Source organism: Leptosomus discolor, chromosome 7 (assembly GCF_034619465.1).
Source record: "Leptosomus discolor isolate bLepDis1 chromosome 7, bLepDis1.hap2, whole genome shotgun sequence".
Classification (NCBI taxonomy): Eukaryota; Metazoa; Chordata; class Aves; order Leptosomiformes; family Leptosomidae; genus Leptosomus; species Leptosomus discolor.
Genome location: NC_141397.1, coordinates 12,886,631 through 12,912,714, shown reverse-complemented (window position 1 = coordinate 12,912,714; position 26,084 = coordinate 12,886,631). Strand labels below are relative to the sequence as shown.

The 26,084-nt window shown below is 43.0% G+C and overlaps 1 protein-coding gene across 1 annotated transcript in view; it reads left to right on the top strand.

The window, feature by feature from the left end:
• The first annotated feature begins 14,268 nt into the window (after positions 1–14,268).
• The window catches only part of ANKRD28 (ankyrin repeat domain 28), a 126,816-nt gene continuing 115,000 nt past the window's right edge, over positions 14,269–26,084 (top strand). Inside the window, exon 1 of the mRNA XM_086468135.1 lies at positions 14,269–14,336. Within this exon, the coding sequence (XP_086324261.1) occupies positions 14,310–14,336 (27 nt within the window). The 5' untranslated portion in view covers positions 14,269–14,309. The remainder of the gene's footprint in view (positions 14,337–26,084) is intronic.

Genomic DNA, 26,084 nt, shown 5'->3' with positions numbered 1-26,084 from the left:
ATGTTACTAAAATAAGATTTTGAAACTGCCACTTTTTGCTTGGGAAGAAGAGTTGTCCTTGCCACAGAAGCCACTGTGTAAGAGGTTGCAAGAGCAGGAATAACAAACCACAGGTGACTGGTCCTGCCTGAGCCTAAAACAATGCCTAGCCAAGGCATGAATGCCGTGTTTCTGAAAAAGATCTTATTAGCCCAAAAGAGGAAAAGGAAGCAAGGTGTTAAAAATGTGCCTTTGTTTTTCTCAGGGGCATCTTGAAATTTTGATAGCCCACTATGGTTTCCCAGTGGCTTCTCCTCAGGATGGAGCACTGCCTTGGAGGGAAACAAGGAGCAAGAAATGAGGATGGTATAAACATTGTTTGCATTAGCCTTGCATCTTCTGAAGAAGTGAATATAGGAAAAGCAGAAACGTTAATATAGGAAAAAAATTCCCAGAACTTCTATAGTCACCTGTTGCTTGCTTTGCCCTTTTAGCAGGCTTAGGTTTTGGGAACATTTGGCATCGCCTCAAACATGCATTAAGTTTCAGTACTCCATGTGGTCGTATGCTATACAAATTTAGTTGCTGACTGTGACAATAGTTTTACAGCACTGTTAGAAGATGGCAAGAAGCACGATCCCATTGCAGTTTCATTAGCATAATTGGCATCTGCACTTATATGGATTCAGCATTACTGAGGCCGTTTCAAAGGGACTGATTATGTGCTGTATCCCTTGGAGCGGTATTTCAGGCGGAGATCCCACTGGGATGGAGCAGACATGAAAAGAAGCCCTAAATTTTATAGTGCTGTGTCAGTATTACTACAAGAAGAGTGTAGTATCTAAAATGAGGTTATCACACATAGACAATTACCAGCTTAATGATTTACACTGTTCTTTTAGATTTATCTTGATCGGTTCTCTGTTATAGCTTCCCTTGATCATCTAATATGTTTGTTCTTTCCCTAGAAACCGAACTTCAGCATTTTCTGTTACTTGCATGCAAAATGTAGTCACTTACTACATGATCTTGGAAATAAGGTGTAGCAGCACTCTAACCCCATCAAACTACAGAGAATCACAGAATCATAAAATGGTTTGGGTTGGAAGGGACCTTAAAGACTATCTAGTTCCAACCCTCCTGCCATGGGCAGAGACAGCTTCTACTAGACCAGGTTGCTCAAAGCCCCATCCAACCTGGCCTTGAACACTTCATGCACAGCTTCTCTGGGCAGCCTGTTCCAGCATCTCACCACCTCCATAGTAAAGAATTTCTTCCTAACATCTAATCTAAATCTATCCTTTTTCAGTTTAAAACCGTTACCCCTTGCCCTATCACTACCTTCCTCTATAAAAAGTCCCTCCCCACCTTTCCTGTAGGCCCCCTTTAAGCACTGAAAGTCTGCTCTAAGGTCTCCCTAGAGCCTTCTCTTCTCCAGGCTGATCTACCTCAACTCTCAGCCCATCCTCATAAGGGAGGTGCTCCAGCCCTCGATCATCTGTTAGCTGCACCTTTCTTAGATTTTTTGGTTTGCTTCTTGAAGCAAACATCTAAGTGCAGCTGAGCAGCCAGCAGGGCAAAACCAGCCAGCAGGTACAAAGTCATGCACTTGGTTGTCCCTGAGTCTGGAGATATAGACTAGAACAGCCAAATAGTTTCTGGCAATAGCTTCTAAGAGCCCCAATGTGTCCTTGGAGATTGCTGGAGTTTCAAGTACATCCCAACTACCCCCTCGCACGCCAGCCAGCCTTGCACTGCAACGCAAACCCCTCAGAACTCTACATTTCTTTCTTTTTCTTTTTTTCCCTGGATGCACCAGGAAGTGAGTGTACTGCTTTGGGATAATTTTGCACTGGAAGGCTTTTGCAAGGACGCTGAAGAGAGTTGCAGAATCTGACTTTTTTCTTTTTAGAAGCCATTTCAGTTGTTAGATAAATATAACATTTTTTTTTACATATATATGCATTATATATATTTATATATGTGCTACACAGATTTAACACCATATAAACATTAATGTACTATGCAATAAGGAATAGTGAAATTATGAAAAATGGCATTTTTGCTGGCATTACAGTATGTGTACACATGGCTATAAGACCTGACGGCTGCCAAGTTCTCCTCTCCAGATGGGGACGCTGACTACCTACTGACAATTTATGAGGACGAAAGCTAGTCCAGCACTGGCTTTTGCTTCCGCAGGTAGAAACCCAGGTGCACGTTCTGGAGGGCAGACGTGACTTCTTTCTGGAGACTATAATAGGTCCCTGCCATTCAGTTACCCAAGAATTGTAGTGATCTATCCTCAAGTCAAGGGGCTCAGCGGCTACAGTATTATACCCAGATTTGTCATGTGTCACAAATTGAGAGACAAGATAGTAATGGAGAGCTAGTGTTTTTTTCAGCTAGTCCTTTGCCCTTGCAATCCCCAAGTTAATTTATCCCTTCCCATACCTTAACTGTGCAATTAAATTATTTTAATATATTCCATGTTTTCAAATTAAGGGTTGTTTTTTTTTCCTTAACCCAAAGGGAACTAGAACACTGAGTGTAAATATAAAATACAATCTCGGAAAAGATAGCAGGCTCCCTTAAACTGTCTCTGGGACACATATCGCAGGAGAAAATTGGTTTCTCCATTTTCTTTATTAGACTGCTGTGGGAGACAGCAAAGAAAGCGTCCCATATTTCTTTTGGTATATCATAAAGATTAAGCTATGGGGTACTGTAAAACGCTGTTAAATGCAAATACGTTTTTGGAAGGATGATTAGACTTAATAAGGGTATTTAAAAACAGCAGTAAATATGTCAGTGAATGCAAATAGAATACTTTTATTATTTCCAAGTTAAACTGATATAAGAAAAGGGTTTTACATTTCTTTATTTTTGGAAGAAAGGAAAGAAAATTTAAGTTTATGCTATAAAAGGAATAGTGAGGATTTCGGGTTTTGCTCTCCAGTGTTTTCTTAAGCCTGTTGTTTTGAGTCAACGAGTCAAACAGAAGTAGGATAGCTCCAGATTAAAAATGATACATACGGAATGAATGGTGAAGTAATTAATATAACTTTTCTGTATGCGTTGTGTCCTGCACAAAAGTGTTTGTTTTGAGGCAAACTAATCACCAGCTATCTCACAGCTTCTTTACATTGTTTCAGTAGCAAGAAAAATCACAAAGTTTCTGTCTACCATACTCATTAAAAAGCACATTTAACAAGGACAAAAGGGCTCTAGGCCAAGCAGCAAGCACCCTGAGACGTCCCAGCCTCTCTAATGGGATGTGATTCCACGCACGTGCATTTTGGCAGCAGCCAGTGGAAGCACTCCCATTGCTCCCACCCCTCTCTCCCAGACCTGTGCCATCCTTGGCCATTGCTGGTAGGATTATTTCTGTGTCTGTGCAATGAGCTGGCTCAGTGGACAAATCTGAGTTAAAGATCACTTAGGCAAAAAAAAAAAAAAAAAGAAAGAAAAAAAAAGAAAAAAAAAAAACAAGCAGAAAGAATCATAGAATCACAAAATGGTTTGTGCTGGAAGGGACCTCAAAGATCACCTAGTTCCAGCCCCCTGTCATGGGCAGGGACACCTTCCACTAAACCAGGTTGCTCAAAGCCCCATCCAGCCTGGCCTTCAAAAAAGGTATTTTATATTTTTTTTCAAAAAAAGTTATTTTTCAGCCTGGCTGACCAGGTAGCAGAAGCAGATGCCTGGCAGTACACCTGAGGATGCTCACATTCCCAGCAGGGAGGGGTGGCAGCAGTGGGGGGCTGCTTACACCTGCTCATATGAAACCCCAGCCTCACTGCAAGACTCCTCTGCCGAGGAATGGGAAAGAGTAAGGGGAGAGCTGGTAGCTCACTTCACCCACTCTGGCACTTCTCAACATGAAAGAGTGCTGTGCTGGCTCAGGGGAGCTGGAAAAAGGGTCTGTGTGATAATGGAAACGAGGGTGGTATCAACCCCAAGCATTCAGAAATCCTGAGTCAGGCCTGCACAAGTCATGAGGTCTTTAAAAATAAGAAAGGTAGTGTTCTTTTTATGTCCTTGCTGCAGTCTTTAGGATACCTGAGATACTCAATGTACACATTCTTAGACTTTTCAAACACAGGGCCTACATTCTTTCTTTGATATACTCATAATGAGATTTTCATACTGTTCAGAAAATACACCCAGTCTTACCTTGGTGTCTGTTCATCTACCTAGCACATCTGACACTTATGTATCAGAAAAATTAAGCTGGAAGTTAACTTGATCAATACTTTCCAGGCTGCCGTTGCAGCCACCCGCTGCTTGGGGCTGGCCATGATTCCTCGCTGCCAGTCCCAAGGGAGCAGAATGGTCCCCAGGCTGCAGGTACCTGCAGGTACCCGGCGCCAGCAGGCGAGCCACTGGGCAGCCAGTCTGCTGGTGTGCCACACACTCTCTTTTGGGTCACATCCTGCTATGCAGCCTGCCAAATCGGTCATCCTCAGGAAATACTGCTTCCCACCACTCCGCTGATTTAATTTTGCAAACCCTCTGAAGACCAAAAGTATGAACTAGTAAAAGTTTCAGGTTATGGGTATCACGTCTTGGCTTTATGGTTGATCAGAGTATGCCCATATGTATTATTTGTTGTGCCATTGGAGCGTTTTGAGAGTTGGAAAACTGGCTATTAGGAGGTGGTTCCAGCTCAGCATAGCTGACAGTCCAAGAGACATCACAAGAATGATTGCATAGGGGAAAATCTGCAGCTCAGCACACGCAGACCTGCCAATATATACATGCAGATCTATATCCTGGATTGAGATATGCAGCTTTTTACTACACTAACTGAAGTGCTAACTTTCTTCCCTCCCTTCCTCTCCTGTGTGTCCTCACATGGCTCGGCCTCATGCAAGTCTGTCCAAAAGCCTACTAAAACAAAAACTGATTTCATGTGGATGAATACGTGATTCCCAGCCAAAATCACTTTGCCTTGTGAGTAATTTTATGTACCTGTTAACAATGGGCTAAGCAACCACAGCCCCTTTTATGCAGGATCTGGCCGCATCAGTGCAGAGGGCTACACTGGGTTTCCATGCTGAGAGGGTGGTGGTAGTGTCCTCAGCCCTGAAGAGGTAAATGTCTGTACCAGATGTTAGGTGAAGGGGTTTGCATTAGGTTTTTCTGTGGGGGGAGGATCAAAGGTAATCGCTAGTAAAAGGACTTTTGAGCTAAACTTTATTTTGATTTGCCCAGCACAAGGAGAGGCACAATTCTAGCCGGTCTCTGCAAGTGAAGTCCCTGACAATCTCTAACACCAGATGTGATCACGCAGTAGAGCTGGTCCGTTTTCTGACCAGCCACAGTGCAAGGTTAGCAGCTGGCTGTTCTGGGTAGCCAGGGAAGGTGCACCACACAGGCTGAGGCACCATGCAGCAAAACAGCTTGCTTTCCTCTGCCAAAAAGCTGCCAGGGAGCTGTGTATTCAGGGGTCTTTATGCCCTGTGATGCTCTGATAGACATAATTATTTTCTGGAATTGTTAAAAGCGCAGCCAGATTCACTCACCTCAACCTCACTGGTTTGTCCCAATCACAAATGTTTCAGACCTTTGAAATCACCTCGGGTGGGTCAGCAGCCCTGACCTTCAGCTGGGGAGTGCCATAGCCATAACCTCCTCCATACAAACCCCCAGCAGAAGGCACCCCCCGAGCCTCATCTGCCACCGTTCAGGCCCTTCTACCCCTTTGCCGCAGGCGTCAGCAGTCGAGCGGCCCTGCCCGTGGTGGGGAGCTCCCTGAAAGCTAATCCAACCATGACCCTGACCAGTCATCACGCCTGTGAGCACCCGACACCGGTCAGGTTACCCGTTAGCTGACACCAGCAACCACCGCTGCTGTTTGCCTTAGGCTTGCAGGACATGATCTCTGGGAGAGAAACCGCCGTTTTGTTGTGTGCTTGTATGGTCGCTAACACTGAAACGGGCTCTCTTCAGCTGGAAGTGTGTTGCTTTGACATTTATAGAAAGTTGCAAAAGAAACCAATGGCAGGAAATCTTGGCTATAACACTAATACAAATAATAATAACAATAAAATGAAAACTTCCACATACAGCCAAATGGTTGCTCTAAATGACAGCAGCAAGGACATACATATATTTATATGGCTATAACATATAGTTATGTGTGGGTCGGTGTGTCTCAGCCACACTTCAAACACGAGGAGGATGTTACTTAGCACAGTACCTATGGCAGGGCTAATGGCGATTCTCTTCCAAGATTTGTATTTTGGAGGACGTTCAACTTAACCTACTGTGATAACAAAAGGTGTTTTAAATTCCACAGTATGATAGCATGACATAATTCTTGAAAACCTAATAAATTAATTTTAGAATATTTTATATAATTGGAAAACCTGTGGTTTAGAAACAAAAATCCACTGTGTGTGCAGCATTTTCAATACATGTTCACATTCTGCTTCACTTACTAATGGACATGTGTGCAAACGCAAAGTCTTTCCCTAAATCAACACTATATTGCACAGACCAGTAGCCTGTACAGGACCATTGCCAAATATGTTACATGGAACTTTTCCAGTACTTCAATTTAATTATGCTATTTCTGTGTAGATACATTTAAATTTAGCAAATTCACCTCATGGCAATGTAGAACTCTACAGTCAGTACTTTAGGGAATATTTGGTGTTAATGTCTTCAGTAAAAGAGCTTTAATTACATTCATCCCAGTGCTGACTGATCTGGAGGTTATTCTCTCCACTTTTCGAAGGGAAGTATCATACTTTGCTATTTCAAAAAAGAAAGTGCAGGTTATGCAGCATGCCCTGAGTTAAGAAACTCAGGCTGTGGCAGGTGAGGAGGGAGAGCGTGTTCACCGGTATGGATCCTGAACAGCAAACGCACGGCGTGCAGCTTACGTTCAGGGCTCAATCTTTGCACCTCCTGAAAGAAAATTAACACTGATTTCAGTGCTGCAGTGGCAGAGCCAACTATCAATGAGCTGAAACGCCTTTCTGATTTCATTTGTTGTGGCATATGTTCTAGGGGAGGGTGAGGGGAGCAAGTTATCAAATTGTAATTAATAATAAAGTTGTAGGTGTTTTAATGTGTTCTCTCTGTGCACGTCAACTGTCAGGTCCAAAGCAGCTCTAGAATCAGTACTAATGAAAAACCTCAGACTAAAATAACCATATATTAGGTTCTCTAACTGCTGCAACTGACAAGAGTACTAACCCTTACCTGTATGACTCTGTTTCTTTTTAATATTTTATACAGATGGAAATCCTTTAGCATGAGAATGAAGATAACATCATGAAAACAGGAATAAGGTTGTCTATTAAGATGCAAAGATAAATGCAAACTGTTTGCTTCATTTTCTCTTCTTTGAGTTACAAATTTCTTGCTGTCATGAAAAACCTTTTTATCTTCCCCGAAACTCATCACTGTGGCACTTGGTTGACAAATATATTCATCACAGTAGTGTATTTCCCAGAGATTCCTGTCTTCTGCCTCAAGCACTTTATTCCTTTAGATGATAAAAGTATTTATCTGAGAAGAGTTTACATACATATCTGTGCGGCTGTAGGCTTATGTACGCCATCAAAGTATTTAAAAAAATGGTACTTCAAGAAGAAAACAGCTCTAAAGATGGATATTCTTCATGACAGAATCTTTATTCCACAATGGATGTACAGCGATCATCCTTCCACTGTGTTTGATCAATGAAATGCCTCTGCTTTAGTAATTAAGGAGCCTGTAAGTGTATTTTATGAACTTACAAGTTTCACCTGAGGTCCTCAATGTGTGGCAATGCAGCTGCATTACTACATTCGTACGTGTAATAGTCATTTACATAAAATGGCAGAAGATAATAAATTATTACTAGGTGAGAATACATGTGTCTAGTTGCTGCATGTTGGTTTATATTGGAGTCTGGAGGGGAAGAAGAGCTGAGAAAGTTGACCATTACTGCAGCAACTGTAGTATTGGCAAAACAAGCTTTAATTCATCTTAACCCTTCTGTGCAGGACACACTGTCCCCATTTTCATGGCACCTACTCCTGTAGTACTGAGTGTGAAAGGGGAAACTGTGAAAGCAGAATCCCAAATTGTCCTCCTTTTTGAGCTCACATTGTGTTACATGTAGCTAATTTTCAGAAGTCTCATTTCAACTGGAATCTGGGTATTTGAAAAAATGTCTCTTTCACTCCCCCACCCCCCGCTCCAGTGACCACTTAAGTGCTTTATAACCAAATATGTAAACTATACACTGAAATCACTTTCCCACAACTGAAACCAAACCACTCTGAAAGCAAAACCCAGAAGATATAGGCAATAAGACATCTCTAGCTCATCAGGACAGGAAATTTATGTGTGCAGAAATCTTCTTCTCTAAAAGAGCAGCTGGCTGGGATATAAGAATTACATCATCCATCACCAGAAACTAAGGGGTTTGGATGCTCAGAAACTTCTCATTCAGATATTAGAAACTTTATTTTGCTTCTCACATGAAAATCAGTGTTTTCACTTCAATACTTCCACTACTTCCACTTATTATTTAATATTTTTGCACTGGTGAAATGCATCTTTAACAAAACATCCGTGTGTAGCAGGACACGTAAAACCTCCCAACAAGACTGTCATGGTGCATTAAGCTCTCAGCTAGCCAAGATGACCAACCAAACCTCATTCCCTTTTGTGCTTCACTTTGGATGGTACTCTTTGAAGAACTGGACAAGCCTGAAAAAATAATTTGCAAGATCACATCCCACTGGAGTTTCCAGTTAGTCAGTACTGTCCATTCTGAGGTACAATGAGCACAGCAAAAGGACATTTTGAGACATTTGTTTATTTATATAAATAAAACAGAATATTCTATTTTGTTTATATAAAGAAACATATAATAAAATATTCTATTCTATAAACACTAATTCAAGGCAGGGTGATGTGAGAATGTACAAGGGTGCTGATATTCACAGTGCTTTAAGGAGTCATCTTGGGATGTGCTAATACTAGAAAATAAGTTAATTATGCTTTTCTTTCTCTTTCCTTGTCTCAGTTAAGTTCAAAGGCACAATTTATTTCTTTAATTTGTATTAGATTCATTTTGGCTCTACAGCTACTCAGAATTAATAGTCTTTTATGCTCGCGTTCCCAAAGGTGTACAAGTTCTTTTCACTAATGTTTGAACAGTTTTGAGACTTATTAAAAAAAAAAAAAAAAAGGAATCACAAGAAGATTTGCGATAAAATTCTCCCCTTAAAAGTCATAAAAGTCAACCCCTTAAAAGTGATAAAAGCTAACCCTGAGCCCAGGGTCCTTTGCATCTTTTTTATAATTCTTTCAGACTCCACTTTATCCTGCTGAAAAAGATAAACTTAATTTTACAGGGAAAAAAAGTTGCACATTATTTAAACTAGAAGAAATGTGAACAAGATTTCCAATATGCAGGTTCAAGGCAAAATTGCTACCTTTGTAAAAACCACCTTTCTATCCCCTTGTTTAATATACTCTTTAGCAGTAATACTGGCAATTAAGCAGCATATGGACACACCAGACATCTTGCAAACATTTTCCCCATCAAAATGCAAGTGATATAATTTCTTACCATTGTTGCCTCATTCTATATATTCTTAATTTTCTGTTTTCTCTCACTTCTACTTGAATTTTCCTTAGAATTCATGCCTGATAAGAACTTACAGCTGTTTGGCAGGCCCCTGCCACTTGCTGATTGTACAAAGGATACTCATATTTGCCCTACCCTCCCCTGGATATTAAATTTGTTCTTTGAATAAGGATGGCACATGAGTTCTCTCTCCTTCTGTCTGCACCAGAGACAAAATTGCTCAAATGAGTGTCCATAAGTATAACGGTGCTATAGAAATGCCAATCAATATTTGATTGATGACTCCATTATGATATTCAATGTGTTTCCACCACCATCAGTAACTATGAACAGCTGATGATTCAAAATGTAATCTCTGGGACAGAATTACAAAACCTTGATTGTTTTAGATTTTGATGGATAAAATGTGTCACAGCATGTGTAAAAACCCCTATGATGATGCTCCTAGCATACCATTATAAAATGTGTGTGGTTTTCATCGGAAGACCAGCTCCCAAGTAATGCTGATTCAGGGTCATAAAGATAAATGCATCCCTCCATAGGAAATTATGACATTATATCAATTTCAGACACCTTGTATTCTGTGCGAAAATAAATTTAGCCCTGCTTTGATTTAGGAGTATGGGACTGCATTTGGAGGAGGGCAGTGGCAATCAGGTCTCTTGGATTCTATTCCTAGCCACCTCAGTGACTCATGCCATGACCTTGTGTAAGCCTCTTGACCTCTGTGCCTGTTTACTCATGTAGAAGAATGAAAAAAGAATATATACCTACTTCACTGGGGTTGAAACCCTTGGTTAGAAAGAGCTAAGTATACAGGCATTCCTGCATTCTAAATAAATCATGAGGGTGTTTCAGATGCGTTCACAAAACATCTCCAGTATGAGGTTTCTACGGTCTCTTCAATTGGATCCCATTATGTATTTCAGCGCAGCACATATGGTCCTATCTTTAAAACACTGGGTAGTGTTACACACTGTGGGATAAGTTACAGCATGAAGATTTAACATTAACATTAATGGGAGCCAAGCAGTTAAAGCCTGTCGCACTCTGCTGAAATCGTGCCCTCAGGAGAGCTGTGTTGCTAATAACTTACAAACCATCCAATTTAAAAAGTTATGTGGAAATTTCTGACTTCTGCAGATGCATATTGTGAACACTATCAGAAATGTCGCGTCTTTCAGTATGTTTGTATATCAGTACTTGGACTTCTGTGAAACATTCTGTTACTGTTCTTAAGGGATGCCTGGACAGTTACCTACCTTGTAACACAGCATTTAAAAATAACATAGGTGAAGTTACCCTTAAATATATGGTAATAAGTGAACAAGAAGTGCTCGTTTCCTTACAGCACTGTTACATTTAACTTTTGAGGTTTTTATTCTTTCTATTGCTCTGTAGTCAAATACCATGTTTTGTGGGACACTAATAAATCAGATAATATTGTTGGTGATATTCTTCTATTTTTGTTCCAGTTGTAATAACGATTTGGACCGTTTTATGCAGAATAAAACCAGGAAAATAATTTGTATCGTGACTTGAGAAAAAGTACCCACATGCAACTGGTTGGTATCAAGGAAACAATGCTCAAAAAATCCCCACTTCTGCATTATCGACCTTCACGTATGCAAGCCATCTCAACAACCACCCGTGCTTAAACTGAAACAGGTGGATATCTCCAGGATCAGTATTGTAACTTCCATGTTTTACCACTGAAACTTTTTCATACTATATTGTCTTGTAACTCACAGAAAAATCCCAATGATCTGGGGTCAGAGTTCAGTGGGTTGATGACATCTGGTAAGACCAACAGGCCTGGTCTCCAGCTATAGCCCAAGTATTGGCATAAGGAGCCAGAGAACCAATTAAAAAAAAAAAAGCGCACTTTCCCCTACTGAAACAGTGCCTAGCTGCAAGAGGTGCTAGTGATTCCAGGTGCAACATTTTTATGTATGATGACTTGTCTACATACAGAAATTACTCTAAACAGTGAGTGAACTGGAAGTAGGTGTTTTTCTGAGTAACTCCATAAACTGATAAGCTACACAGGAGGAAGCAGAACTTTATCAGCTCCCAGACACTATTTTCTCTTTGAAAAGGAGCAGTCTAATTTGGGGACAGACAAAGGCAACATTTCCTGATGTCATTTTCTCCTTCACTGACTGTATTGATAAAATTATCTCTAATTTCCACAACCATCAGTCTCTTTACCACATTGTCATCACAGTCCTCAACCCTTTTGCATAGTTTCAAAATCTACCTGTTTCATATTTGCATACAATATGCTTTTAATCACAAACAAACAAAAAGTGGGTACAATGTACAAGTACTAAAATTGGGGGTTATTTGGAATCAACTAAAACATGTACTTACCATAATCAGCATTTCTGGACACATCTAGATGTCAATAAAATTGATTTAGAGAGTGTGACAATGTTGAGGTTTTCTTCCTTTGCTTGGTAAAATAGGATTGCAATCTTAACTGGTTAAAATAAAATAACATAAACAAGCACACCCCATCAGGCCACTAGTATTCAAAGATAACGAAAGATCTGCCACAGCTAGCACCTATAGAAAACCCTTCTGTTCTCATGTTGCCAGTCGTCAAAATATGTTCATGTGCCAGGCTCCTATTGGAATCAACAAGCAGCACACGAGCAGGGGCAAAAACACAGAGTGTTTACCAAGAATACACTTAGTTGCTTTATTAAACTTCCTTTGTTCTCAAGGTAATACTGAAGTCTAAATAGATTTAGCTACACGTGGAGTGTTAAGGACAAGTCACAGTCCTTGAAGCTACAGGAAAGTCAAGGAACTTGAAACATTCACATCAGCATTGTCTACAGCATTATGCAATTCCAAAACACCCAGTCTCTTCAGTCTGTTATTTTTTGGGGGAAGAAATCTAAGTTCAGAAGAAAATAATCCTTCCAAATCACAGTTATCATACTGGGCTGGCTGCAGTCTTATTTTATTGAAGAGCAAAACTTCATCTAATTTCAGTGTTCTGTACATTGCTTTTTGTTCCTTTCACAAGAGATTTTTAAAGTCCTATCTATGAAGATGCTCTTTGTGTTTGATGGACGGAGGCCCACCACCAAGCCAGTAAATTACTGTCTACATTTAGCCCATATCTGGGGCTAAACTGTAACAGTTGCTCTATCACCCGACAACCCCTCACCAGCCAGGGAGGGAAATCGGGAAAAGGAGAGCAGACCCGTGTGTAGAATTGAAAACATATTTAATGAAACAGCACCAATACCAACAAAGGTATGCAGAATTATAACTCAGCCAAATGAGCATGGAGCAGTCACAATCAACAGCAGAGCAGTCCGCAGGAGCAGGGAGAAGCCAGAGGAGGAGCAGGAAGAGGAACCCTGGCAGGAACCCCACAGGAGCTCCCCTTCCTCACCAAACCTTCCCCCTCTATAATGACCATGACATGATGGTGTGGGCTGCCCCTGTAGCTCACTCAGGTCGGCTGCCCTGGCTGACTTGAAACTGCTAATGGCCTGCCTGGCATGGCTGGGCTGTGGTTCTGTCCCAGCCAAACGAGGTCGATTACGTCTCAAAATATGCGAATTACACAGGTGGCATCTCTTCTGGTCCTCTGCCATAAAAATTAACATTTAATACATAGGGAAATATTTTTTCTCTTCTTAGAATTGACTGTCTTGTGTATTCTACTTGCATATGGCCGCTCCACCTCACCATTTGATAATCTGCCAAAGGGGCTTTTTGTGCCTTTATTGGGCCTGTCCGTGCTGCCCAGCACGACACCGGCCATGCTGCTGCTGCTGCTCCTTCCTCCCGCGCCCACCGACACCCGAAGCCAGGGCCTGTGGCGGGCGCCTTGCCAGGAGGGAGCGCAGAGCCACCCCGCCCCGCCTCGGGCCTGAGTGACCCCCGGAGCGTAACGCACCCCCCGCCGGCAGAGCTGCAAGCAGAGGAGACCGTACTTCTGCAACACCTTTCTGATACAAATAGGTGGTGCAGGGCGACGCTTTCGCCCCTCGGCAGCGAAGGGGCTCACGCCAGCTCGGGGGGGGGGGGGGGGCACAGGGCGGGAGGACGGCGGGTGGGCGCCGGACCCTTCCCCGGGGGGAGGAGAGGCTGAGCGCTGCCCGTGGCCGAGAGGTGCCGGGGGGCTCCCGCCTGGGGCCGAGCCCCGAGCCCGGCTGCGCCGGCAGCCGCCATCCTGGGAGCTCTTCTCGCCAGGTCGCCGAGCCCAGGCCTGGGGACACCACGGCGACCCCTAACGAAACCGCTGCTCCCTCCGCCCCCACGTGCCCATCTCACGTTATCTCCCCCTGCCAGCCCGCCTCGCCCACCCCGCCAATCAGCGCCGCCCTTACTCCGCCCCGCCTCTTGCGGGCCAATCAGCACCGCCCTTGGTGGTGCGGGCCGGGGCCGCGGCCGGCGGCGCGGGCGGGCGCCTTTGATGCCGGCGGGCGGTTAATTCAGGAAGCTCCTCGGGAGCGCGGGGAGAGCGCCGGGGCGGGGCGCCGGGGCGGGGCCGGGAGGGCGGTGTAGGAGAAGGCCCCGCCCCTGGCGAGCCCGCCGCGCGCCGCCGCCAGCGAGTTCGGCGGGAGGGCCCCGGCGCGGGGTGGCGCCGGCGGCCGCGGCGGGCGAGGAGGGGGGCGTGGCCGGAGAGGGGGCGGGGCGGCGAGCGGAGCCGAGTCGTTGGTGGCCGGAGGCGGCGGCGGCCGGTCGGTGTGGCGGCCTCGCCATGGTGTTCCTCAAACTCCGCGAGCAGGTGGGTGCGCGGGGGCGGCTGCCGGTGCCCGCCTTTCCCCTCCTCTTCCCTCCTCTCCCGGTGCCGCCGGGCGCGACGGCTGCGCGCCCTTCCCCGCCCCCTCCGCGCTGTGGTGCGCTTGTGTGTGTGTCTGTGTGTGACAGGCGGCGGGCAGGGGGAGGCAGCATGGCTGCTGCCGCGGCCCGGCAGGGACGGGGCTGGGTGGCGCCCGCCCGGCGGCGGGAGACGCCATGTGCTCCCGATGCGGGCGCTGGTGCCCCGTCGGCGGTCCCTGTGGGCGGGCGGGGGCCGCCGCCCCGCGCAGGTATCGGGCCTAACAGGTGGCCGCGGGAGCCCGCCCGCCCTCTGCCCTGCCCTGCCCTGCTCTCCCCTCCCCGTGGCGGCGGCGGGCCGGCTCTGGGGCGGAGGGAGGGACGGCGCCCTGCCCGCGCGGGGCTGCCCCGGCTGCGGGTCCCTGCTTCCCTCCCGCCTCGGGAGTGGAGGAGAGGCCCCGGAGGGGTGAGGAGGGGGTCTGTGGGCTCCCTCGGGCCAGCCCTGCCCTGCGTCTGTGTTTTGGAAAGGGAAAGGTGTCTGCGGGCGCCGCTGGGGTGGCGCGGTGGAGCCCGGGCCTGAGGGACTGCCCGGTGCGAGGGGACCGGTCTGGAGGCAGCCGGCCGCGGGGCTCGGGAGCCGCGGCGGAAGGCGGCGTGCCCGGGGACGGGAGCTAGCTCCCCTCCGCCCGGAGCCAGACCCGGGCGTGCTGCCGTTCCCAGTTTCACGTGCCCAAGAGCCGCCTGCTCGTTCCTTCGCGCACCACCTTTCCCTTCCAGGCCTTTAAAATCTTTTGTTCGGCTGCGGCGTCCTTCTTCTCTGTTGGTCTTGACAAACCTTCCCCCAGCCCGTGCTCCCCTTCTGGAAAACAGAAGGGGTTTCGTGCCTGTAGTGGTTTGTTGCTTCCATCGCATCACACCCTTCTTTGTTTGCCAGACTCTTCGGTTTCCATCCCGGCTTATGAAAAATACTTGTCTTCGCTGCTCTGTCCTTCTCTGGTGTCTCTCCTGTCCTACCTATTGTCTCCTGTGCAGTACCAAGATACAAAGGTGGGAGGGTCTGCTCTGCCAGGTTGCTGCGTGAAAAAGATGCTTTCTAGAAAATGTATTTTCTGGTGGTTTTATGTGTGTTAGACCAAATTCTCTGTGAAAACTCGTACACCCTGTTAGTGGTCTCCTTGGTGCTCTTCCTTAAGATAACTCACTGTAATGCTTAGAGACCCCACCCCCCCAAAAAAAAGCCCCACAGAAAAAAAAAAAAAAACCACCTAGAAACTTGCAAGTGGTTTGGCAACTGGTACCCTCTGTCTGTTTGTCATGCTGATCAGCATCAGCTCATCGTTACCTGCTCGTCCTTTTGTCGGTCTGCATGTACCTGTCTCTTTACATTTCGGTTGCATGGTCTCTTGGGATTTTGTTCTAAAAAACGTTTAGCAGTATGGGTCTGGCATCTTTATGTCCTGCAGTGTTGTATGTAAACTTAGTGAAGTCTCATGTTTCTTTAGAACTTCATCTATGAATGAGCAAGGATTGTGGACCTTAGAATACACTTAGTGTTTTTGAGCTGAGTTTCTTTTAAGCTTCACTACTGTTCATCTATGGGAGTCTCTCCACAGAAATGAACTCCTGTTCATCTCCTCTATTAAATAAGCCTTTCTGTTGAAACCAAGAAATACAACTTTTCTGCAAGTGATCATTGTGAAATGGCTCACAAAAACCCATTGTGATTATGTTAACGTGAAAGTACTGTACTTCAGAACTTTTCTTCTGGGAAGGATCCTGCTATATTGACTGATGCTGAGGTGACATACTGGACCATGTGGGACCACTGGTCTGACAGACTAATGCGTGGTGAGGCTTTCAGCTTCTATTGTAATGCAAGATTTAATTCAGAAGTATGAGGTGGATTTTTTTAGAGGCTTCATGGATCTCTGAAGGTGCTCTGATACACCAGGAACTGAAGTATTTGTTCACTTAAAAGGGGGTTGGGTAGAGGGAGGGAGGGGAGTGCTGGTTTGGAAGAGGCTTTGGTAGAGGGAGTGATTTTTAGCAGCAGCTGTATTTCTGCTGGGTAAGTGTCAGTGGCTTGATAAATCAATTACTAAAAACTAAATTCTGTTAAAATTGCTTTCTTTAAGAATGCGAAAAATCATGAGGAATCCCATTAACGTGAAATATCTCTGTTTTGCCAGTTACAGAGAATTCCTCCAGGTCAGTGTTCTTGTGCAGTGTGATGCAAGATGTCTTGACTTCAGGACTAGATGCTGCGCTAAGATTATAGCATCACCTGCTCATTATAAAAACCAGCCTGTGGTAGTACGTGAAAGTAGAGGTGTTTCTCTTCAGCATTTCATGAACCGCGCTTCTTGTTTGCTTGAACCATATAGTCCGCTTCGTAGCGATGCGTTCATTGAGAATACAGTGAATTGTCATGTGCACTTGTAGTCCCTGTAGTGAGTCCGTCCGGCTTCAGTGGGGCTCTATTTCATGGGGGAGTGCAAAGACTGCTCTGTTGTTTGTACAGTTCAGCTCCTACGCAGGAGGGAAGTGATTTCCTAGTTTCCTTCTACAACAGTCAGACAGATTAGTAACTTTCTGGAATGAAAATTCTACGAAATCAAGTATTTAATGTAATTCTCAAGGTTTTTTTCAAGATCAACATAAACCTGTTGATTTTGTTCTTTGATGTAGAAGGGCTCTGTGTTCCTTATTTAAATGTCAGAATGCGGGAGAGGCAGATTTAGGGCATACAAGCAGCTTGACGTTTTCTTACACTTGGTTTAGTTTAGTTTTCAAGTTACTGCAAGCTAGTGTAGAAGCAGTGTTTGAGAACTTACAGTGAGGTGAGAAGTTCTGCTCTGAGGCTCTTAGTTGAGCTCAGAAGGTAAAATCCCAGTTCCGCTTGCAGTTGATTTAATTTACTCAGTAAACTGATCAACAAAACTTTGATCCTACAGATACTTAATGTGTTTGTGAAGCTCAAATATTTGGTTGTCTTTGGAGGCTGATTTGATATGTTTAACTTTCAGAATAAAGGTTTTCCATGCACTGAGAAGAGTAGGCCTTTCCTTGGGTTCCGCAAGCAGCCAGCAGGTACATTATCTACGAATTTGTGTTAACACTGCTTGAGCTTTATTGCTTTGTCATCCTGCGAGGTAGGGATATAATTTGAAGTTCTGAAATAATTTGGGGCATATATTGCACTTTCAGAAGTGAGTTATGTTTGCTTTCAAAGCATGTTAGGTATCAAAATAAAGCCCATAAGCCATACTTGCAAAAATTGCATTTGAAGCTAAATTGAACTATATTGACCAAAGTTGATAACTGTAATGCTCAACAGCGAACTGTACTGTGAGGTACAAAGAACAATCATTCAAGTGTCAAGTTAGAAGCTGTAGATTGTTCTCGTTGCTGTTGGTTTGTTGTGCAATGTTGGGCGGACATGTTCAAAAACAGAGGAAGCAAATCTGCAAATTCAAGGTAGAGATGAAAAATACAGTAAGTGTACCTTATGATTAAGGTATCTGCTTTTCAGTTTGTTTGTCTTCATAGTGTCTTCATAGATTGGTGCTTGTATACCAGGATGTTCTAGATGAGAAGCTGCTATAACTACTGAAATGCCAAGTGAGAGGGAGGCTATAAAAGTTTGTTTCTTCCTGAGACGCTGAGGTAGTCTCCTCTAAGAAACTGCATTGAAAGCAAAGTGTACGTCAAGGTTCACTGATGTTTTATCAGACCTTTTTTGGGGGGGAGGTGTGGGGTGGAGGAAGAAAAAGGAGTAACTTGCTTGTGAGTCTCCATTGTGGTATGCCTTGGTCTCCTGTATAAAAGCTCTCTCAACTCTGCATAGCTGAATGTGAAAGCTAAGTGTCTTCTGGGTTTTTTTTTTTTTGCTATTCAGTCATAGTTTCTAGGTCCATTAACTTTCTCAGAACAGGTAAATTCTTGCTTTAAATGGTTGCAAGTTAGTCTTTCTCTACACCTAAGGAGTAATTGACAGCCTTGTTTTTCTTAGTGGGTAGGTGAAATTTGGATTGCCTAACAACCGAGGGATTCGCTCCTTTTCTATTACAAGCCTTACCTGTGTATGTACCTACAGGTCACCTTTTAGGCTAGCATGAGCCTACATTTTGGTATAGTTTTGTTGAAATGCATCAAGCTCTGATCGAAAGTGACTGAATCTTTTTAATTTCATTTTAGATCTACATAACTATTAGTGGCAAAGCTCATTGGATGCGGCGTCATTATAGTTGGTAAAGCTTTATATTTTTCTTTCAGTACATCATAGTTTTGATTATGTGTTTCCTGTTTTCTCTGGATCTTAAATATGTAGTAGGAAGGAATCTTAGGGCCGATAATAATTGGCATTTGAAAGGAATTTGTATGGGATTTTTCTGTATGACTCCTAGGCTCTGCTTGAAGCAGTGCATTTATAACCAGAAGTCAGATGTGAGTGGAAAGGATCGGAGTATGAACAACTGCATGAGGATATTAGAGTGACCACTTATCTTGAAAGTCCTTGAACAGTGAGAGCACTGACTTCTTTATTGCCCATTTATATCTTTCTCTCAGCTAAGATGGATCTTGTTCAATTGGCAGTTAAGCAAATGTTTGCAGTGTCATAGTGAACACTTTGAATGCCTCTATGGTTGCTATTTTCACTACTGCCAGTGTTAGACTTCATTCTTTTAGAATTCATGCCAACAATAAATGTCCCAACTATTTCCTTGTTACACTAAGAGGAGGAATGGTCTCCTGTGGTGATGAAAAGGAGCTGCTGCTGTTCGATGAGGGAGGGATATGGTAGGAATGGAATTACGTGGTATTGCTCTACAAATTCTGTTTAGACATAGACTAATGAGTTATGTGTTTAATTTTTTTTGGTAGAAATTTCTTCACAGTTACTGTTCTTTAAGAAAACATTACTTTCAGGAATCTTTGTCAAAGTTGAGAACCTCTCTTTGTGCTCTATTCTCTCTCCATCATATGTTCTTCCTAAAATTTCCATCTAATCTGTTTTAACTGTATGCAAGATAACTAAATTAGGAAGTTGTAATACTTATCAAGACACCTTAAGTCTTACTGTTAATTCTCATGTTCCCAGGCTAAGAACTCATATGCACTGAACAGATAGTTTCTTTAATGGATGGAAAACTTTGAGTAACTTGAACTCCGTTTATCTTGTTATATGAAGTAATTACCAGCCCTTCCGTTAGAATGTGTTAAGAGAACCTGGTTCTACCACGTGTTTGTTTTGGGGACTCAGATTCCCTGATGATAGCTTGGGAACTTCTGGCTTGTGAACAAGCGGCTCTTCTCAGTCAAGAAAATAAACTTTTTTTTAAAAAAAAAGAAGGGAAAGGAGGGGAAAAAAAAAGGTGGGGGAGAAACAAAGCAAGCCTTGATTCTGCAGTCAGATCCTTATGGCAGATCCTGTTAACTCAGTGGCCTTCTGTGAGAGTATAAAGGTCTATTCATGTAGATAGCATCGAAGGCTTGTGATCGTTACTTGGAGGCAAATATCAGGGGGAAAAAATGAGGCAAATGTGCGCTTGCCTATGAAGAAGTGACTTCCTTAGCACCCACAAAAAAGCCGATGATTTCTGTAGGAAACTAGTAGCTGTTAAGACTGAACTGGCAATCTGCTATATGATGTGGATTGTTACATTCCCAATTTTTTGTCATTGTTGCCATTCACTGAAATGCATTGTGAAATAAGAGGACCGAAATTAAATATCTTCGGTGTTACACACTTCATAACCTCCACTTCATCTTATCGGCTGGTTTGTTTTTCAGTTGCTGTACCTTTTATTTTTCTCTAGTCAGATGGACCTTCCTGAGCTCAAACTAATATCTGATCACTTGTTTTCTTGCTCCTGCCAACTTTTTATTTTGTTCATACCTCTATTCCTCTATTCCTATTTCTGGAAATTGAGTGGGAGACTCGTTGCCTTAGTTACAGTGACTAACTGTTTCAAAGTTATTTATAATGTTTAAATAACCTGTATCATAGTACAAATCACAAAACATTTCACATCAATAAAAAAAATAAACAAAGTCCATTGCTAAGTGCTGGGAGCATGCTTACAGTGCTGATTCTTGGGGGATTTGTTTCCCTTCATTGTTGGGGCTGGAGGACAAGTTCTAATCTGGCATTTGAAGATGAATCTGAAATAAGGTGTCTTGGTGCTATCCTTTGTGCAAATGAGAACAGAATCTTAATATGTAAGCTCTGAAATAATCAGGGAATGTTATTCTTCCTCTCCTTCATAATGACACTAGCACTTTCTCCAAGGGGTGGGAACATACCAGTTTAACCGTGTTAATTCAGTTGTGATTGCTCAGGTGTTGATGAATTATACAGCACCGACCCATTTCAGCACAAAAACTAGAGCTGACGCAAGAATGGTGGGACTGAGTAGTTGAGAGAGAAGGGAGGATGAGACTTGTAGCCATCTGTGTGGGTACAGAGAGTTAAAGAGGAAGCACCAGCAGTGATATGCAAATGAAAGGGAGGCAAAATAGTTGGTCTGTGTCATCCTTGTAGATTGAGGAACTACTTGTTGGCTGAAGCACCTAATGATTTCTCTCCTACGATGCTTTTTGCTGTCGATTGGGTATCTTAGATTTTCATTGATTATTTCTACAGTAATGTATGTATGTGAATTGGGTGAACAATACCATGTAAGTAGATTGTTGTTTACGTGACTAAAGCCTACCTATTTAGGACTGCCTTAACACTTAAAGGTTATTCTCACTAAATTACTAAAACTGTATTTGAATTTGAAAAGTGTGAAGCAAAGGTCTGCTTATTCTAACACTGGAGTTTTGGGTTAAAAAAAAAAAAAAAGAGAAAAAACCAAACCACTTTGCTTAAGCTTATGTTGTTAAACTTCAGAACTACATTTACAGGAATGGGAGGCGGGGCAAGCTTTCCTGCCCCAGAGTAGGAAGAAGGAAAGAACGCCTCTTAATTGTAAACTGACTTATATTAGGAGAACTTAGTGAATGTTCAGGTTTTGTACATGGCTTTGCCTGTTCGCATGGGTTAGTCTTTTTCTGCCCGTGTCCTGAACTGCTGTGAAGCCATCCTAAGTGTTTAATGTTTCTGTACTTTCGAACAATGACCTGGCATTTAATGGCCTTCCTAATTCCAGCTGATGAGTATTTGCATCTAAGTTGTTCTTGGTCATTCTGCAATCATGCAATTATACCTGAGCTTCACTTTCACTTGGTGCTGAAACCCTGTACTTCACTTCCATCCAGTGCAGAGAAGGCAGCATAGGTACGTATGGATTTTTTTACTTTGGCAAAGTGAAGATAGAACAGTACCTTAATGAAGGAAGGGAAGGGGACACAAGCAAGCATTCTAGACAGCATGACAAAATGAGAATGAAATTGCAATAGTTAAAGCATTGAGGCCAAAATGAGCCTTTTTAGAGCTTACACAATTTCTAGCAATCGTGAAGAATTCACTGTTTTGTTTCAAGGTTTTGTTGTTTGGTTTCTACATTTTGATAGCTCCATCTATGCTGGTACCTCTAACAGGGAGGAAGCTGAAACTTCCATTCAGGAACCTGGTCGTCTAGAAGAAGACAACACAAGGGACCAAGGATCAGCCTAGCTTATAGCTGAAGGACCTTCTTGAGTCATAGACAGCTGAACTGGGGACGGGGCGGGGAACGGCACTTTCAGGAAGTTCTGTAGTTATTTAGATGCTAACATAATCTGTAACTAATGCATAATGTTGTAATTTAAATCCATCGTTGCAGACTCAGTTTTGTATCATGTTAGGGGTAGCTGGTATTCTCTCCTTCCCTGTCACATCTTTAAGTCCTCTGCTTCTTCTGTCCATTGCTCATGATAGTGGGCGGGTAGTATATGCAAAGTCTTTCTTTTCATCCTGAGCACTCAATGTCTTTCCTGCCTCAGATCTCTATATGGTGTCTGTTGCTTTCTCTCTACCTCTGCTTACACTGCATTTTCTCACCAGCGTCACCCCACAAAGTATTGTTGGTTAGTTAAAATGAAGGAAAAACACATGTAAAGTAAGCAGATGAAGAAAAACAAGATGCTAACATTTTCCTGGTTATGTTATTACTCATTGTTTTGAATTAGTGAAATGTCCTGAGTCGTGGTATAAGGACACTTCAGAAATAGCACGTTGATGGAATTCCCTACCCTTTGCCTCTGTTCCTTTGTAGCTGCAGGGTTCTGTTCAGTTCTTGCTACGTTTGCTAAAACATGAGGATCAATAGAAAGAGGTCTTATGCTTAATATTGTGTTGCTGTGCAGTCTCTGCCAAATTAGAACCCTGTATTGGTACTGCCAGATAGCTTTGATTTCCTTTGCTCCTGTCTCTGTTCCAGGAGCAGTATTTCGTTTTACAGCTCTGCTGTATCTGTTGCCTTTTTTATTTTTAATAGTGTTCTTTCGTTCTGGGAGATAATTTTCAGTATTAAGGAGGTCTTGTAGAAGAACATTGTCACTTCTTACTTCTCTGTCACCTGCAAGGTTGCAAATGCCATTACCGTCTTGCATTATTCCTAATCCTGTAGTAACCACCCTCAGCTCAACATTTATTTCTTCCACTCATACCCCATGATATTATGTTTTCTGGGTTTTTTTCCATCCACAAGCACACAGCCATGTGAAGATTATTATCTAACACTACTTAGATCACAGACTGAGAAGTCTATTAAAGTACAACTTTTCAAGTGAAGGATAAGCAACATTTTATGGCTTGTCCATAGACATTTGTCTATTCTTCTTTTTACCATAATTTAACAAATTATAATTGCTGCAATCAGGGATGTAAATAGTCAGTTACTGTACTCCAGAAGAAATGGAGCTCAAGAGAGGGGTTCTTTGAAGGCTTTTCATAATGAGAGCAAAAGAAAGGTGAAGAAGAGATTTGTAAGGCACTAGAGTGAGAACAAGGACAAAAATGGTTAGGATATTGCAGATTATCGGTGTCAGTGAACATCAAAGCTGCTCTTCTGATGAACTTCAGAACTTTGTAGTCAAGGATCATCCAAAACCCAACAGGTATCCAGCTACCCTGTGGAGCTCTGTTTGCAATAACGTAAAGGCATTTTTTAATTTTTCTATGTGCTGCACAGCATAGGAAGGGGACTCTCCCAGCATCTATAATCTCGATCTAACACTGAATAATATAGGGACGATAATGCCTTCTCCTGTTTTTCTACCCAGAGATGTAAAAAATGGGTTTGAGTCAAGTATATCAAATTTGTTATGTTGGAAGGGGCAAATATAGCTGCATGCAGCCACATCTTTTATTTTTGAAAGGGCTTCAACTTTGCACATTGTGAATTGGCTTGCTTTTTTAACTCAAAACATTTAACAAGCCAAAATGGCTTAATAAAAATGCTTTTCATAGTTTGCATCTGATCAGATTAGTTGTGAGGTTTTGTCACCTGAAGGTTGATAAAATTCTTGCGATGCTCTGCATATGTGTTAAAACTGCTTCAGTAATCGTTCAAGTATTAAACTTATTGCATACATAATTAAAGAATAACTACTACCATCAAAGTAGAAGTACCGTGGTTCATGACTCTGTGCTCACAAGTAGTAGAGTTTTGCAGAAAAATTAGCATGACTGTTAAAAAGCTGTTGATTACATCTTTGCATTCCAACCTAAGCTTCTCCTGGAAGGCGCTCTCTTGCTATTGCAAGGGCTGTAGAAAACACCACAAGCATTTATGGTATCGCACTGGTTTCCGTCTTGACATCCAACCGCTTACATGGGGGAGCAGTGAGATACATTTCCTTCTATAAAGTTCTTCACTGGAGATTATATAAGCCAAAGAAATAGTATCTGTTCGAATGATAGGAGGGATAGCAATGCCAGCGGTGTCTGTAGACTGCCAGAGGAGAAGTTCAGCTCTCCTTCCCTGGAAGCTTGCCATACCAGTATTAGCAGTGCTTTCTTCCATGCTGGTTGGAGGTGTTGCAAAGTCATTTTGGAGCTGTTGTTCTGGTGTAGGTTCTTTAGAAAGTTGGCTCTTTGCCTCCTGAATGACCACAAGCAGAAATAAATCTTCTAGGCCTCAAGCTCGGTCTTGTGGCAGCAGTTGGCCACAGTTAACTGAACCCAAAGACGGAGTGAGTATGCCTGCAGGAAAGATCTCAGAGGCGTCTGCTGGAGTTCAGCCTTCTACGCTGTGGGAGCCCTTCTTGCCCTTACTGAAATACACATGTTAGACATGTTCACAAAAGCCCCCCCCCTTTTTTTGTATATATTGTGACTACAGTGCTCACTAGTGCATCCCTTTTGTTGCCTGACACCACTTTTTTTGGGGAAAAGTAACTTATAAAAGTAGGACGGCTAATTGAAGGAAAGAGGAGGAATTGTTGGAATGATGTAATTTGACCTAAAGATTTCACGACCTACTCTTCCATGGAGTGCAGTGACGTGTAGCATGGCTGTGAAGCAGCGCACTGTCACAGCATGCCTGTTCAAATGCCAGGTTCTTACTTTGCATGGTGAGTGGTGTGGCTGCAGAAGTGAGGTGGCAACTGCTTTGGTGTACATTTGCACTGTCTTGTGTTTTTCACTACATAAGAAACAAAATGATCTGTAACAGGGCAGATTCAGTACAGGCAGAAACATTAGGATATGTTTTTCTTGTTACTCTGCTCTTCTTTTAAGAGGTTAATTAACAGCCAAAGCTGTACTAATTATGTGACTTGGAAATTATCCATGACAGCAAAGATCAGCGTTTCCAGCTAACAGATAGGAGAAGAAAATACAGATACATGAACTACTGAATGCTAATACATTTCTGGTGTACAGTAGGACCATGTGTGTTTGAGGAATGGAGTATGTGGCCTGAATGAACCCTGATCTTTAAAGTCATGTGGAGTAAGGAAATTTTCATGAGAAGGTAAGAGTTTCATAATTTTAGGATGGAGTTTAATGACGTGCTTCTCCTTGGGTTTTTTTTTCATTTGCAAGGTTTCTAACAATAATGATTGAAACTCACTGGCTTCTAATCTGCTGCCTAAGGCCGTGGTTTGGTATTTGGTTGCAGCTGAGCTTAAGCAGTCCTTCATTCTTTTCTTGTGCAAGGTGGTGAAAAGGGAGGGGAGAGACAAATTGATGTGACTGCAAAGTTGTTCCTTGAAAGTTTTACTAAGTGGGAACTAGAAAGGAGTGTTTTGGCTCAGATAAACTTACTCTAATGTCTTCCTGCAGTCACAGAAGAAGTGTCTTCCATGGGCATCTTTTGGTATGGAGGCTCGGGGGGTGAGTGGTGGAACTTCAGTGTAGTCTGCCTTGGGACCCCTCTCTCTGGGAAAGTAAGTTTAATGCCGTTGGCCTGAAACTTCTTAGAATGTGTTTTGAAACTTGGCAACATGAGTAATTTTCTTGTCTGGTTCCTGATGGTTTTGGAGTTTGAGTGTGGTTGTGAATTCTTCTTTGATTGTGAGAGAACCTAGGGTCTTAAGGATGTCTGCTTCTATTTATAACATCTTGTGTTAACTTACACAGACTATGAAAACACTGAAACAAGACAAGTTCTTCCGTAACATACTTGTTTACCACATGCACTGCCTTTCAAGACCCTCAGCTTTTTCCCATCTCCCATATGACAACTATGTGCCACTTTTGCATTTTGAAGTTGTTTTTTCTCCCCTCTTAGGCTGATCACGTGTTCTACTACTCATAGTTTCACAACAGCAGCGCTGAAAATGA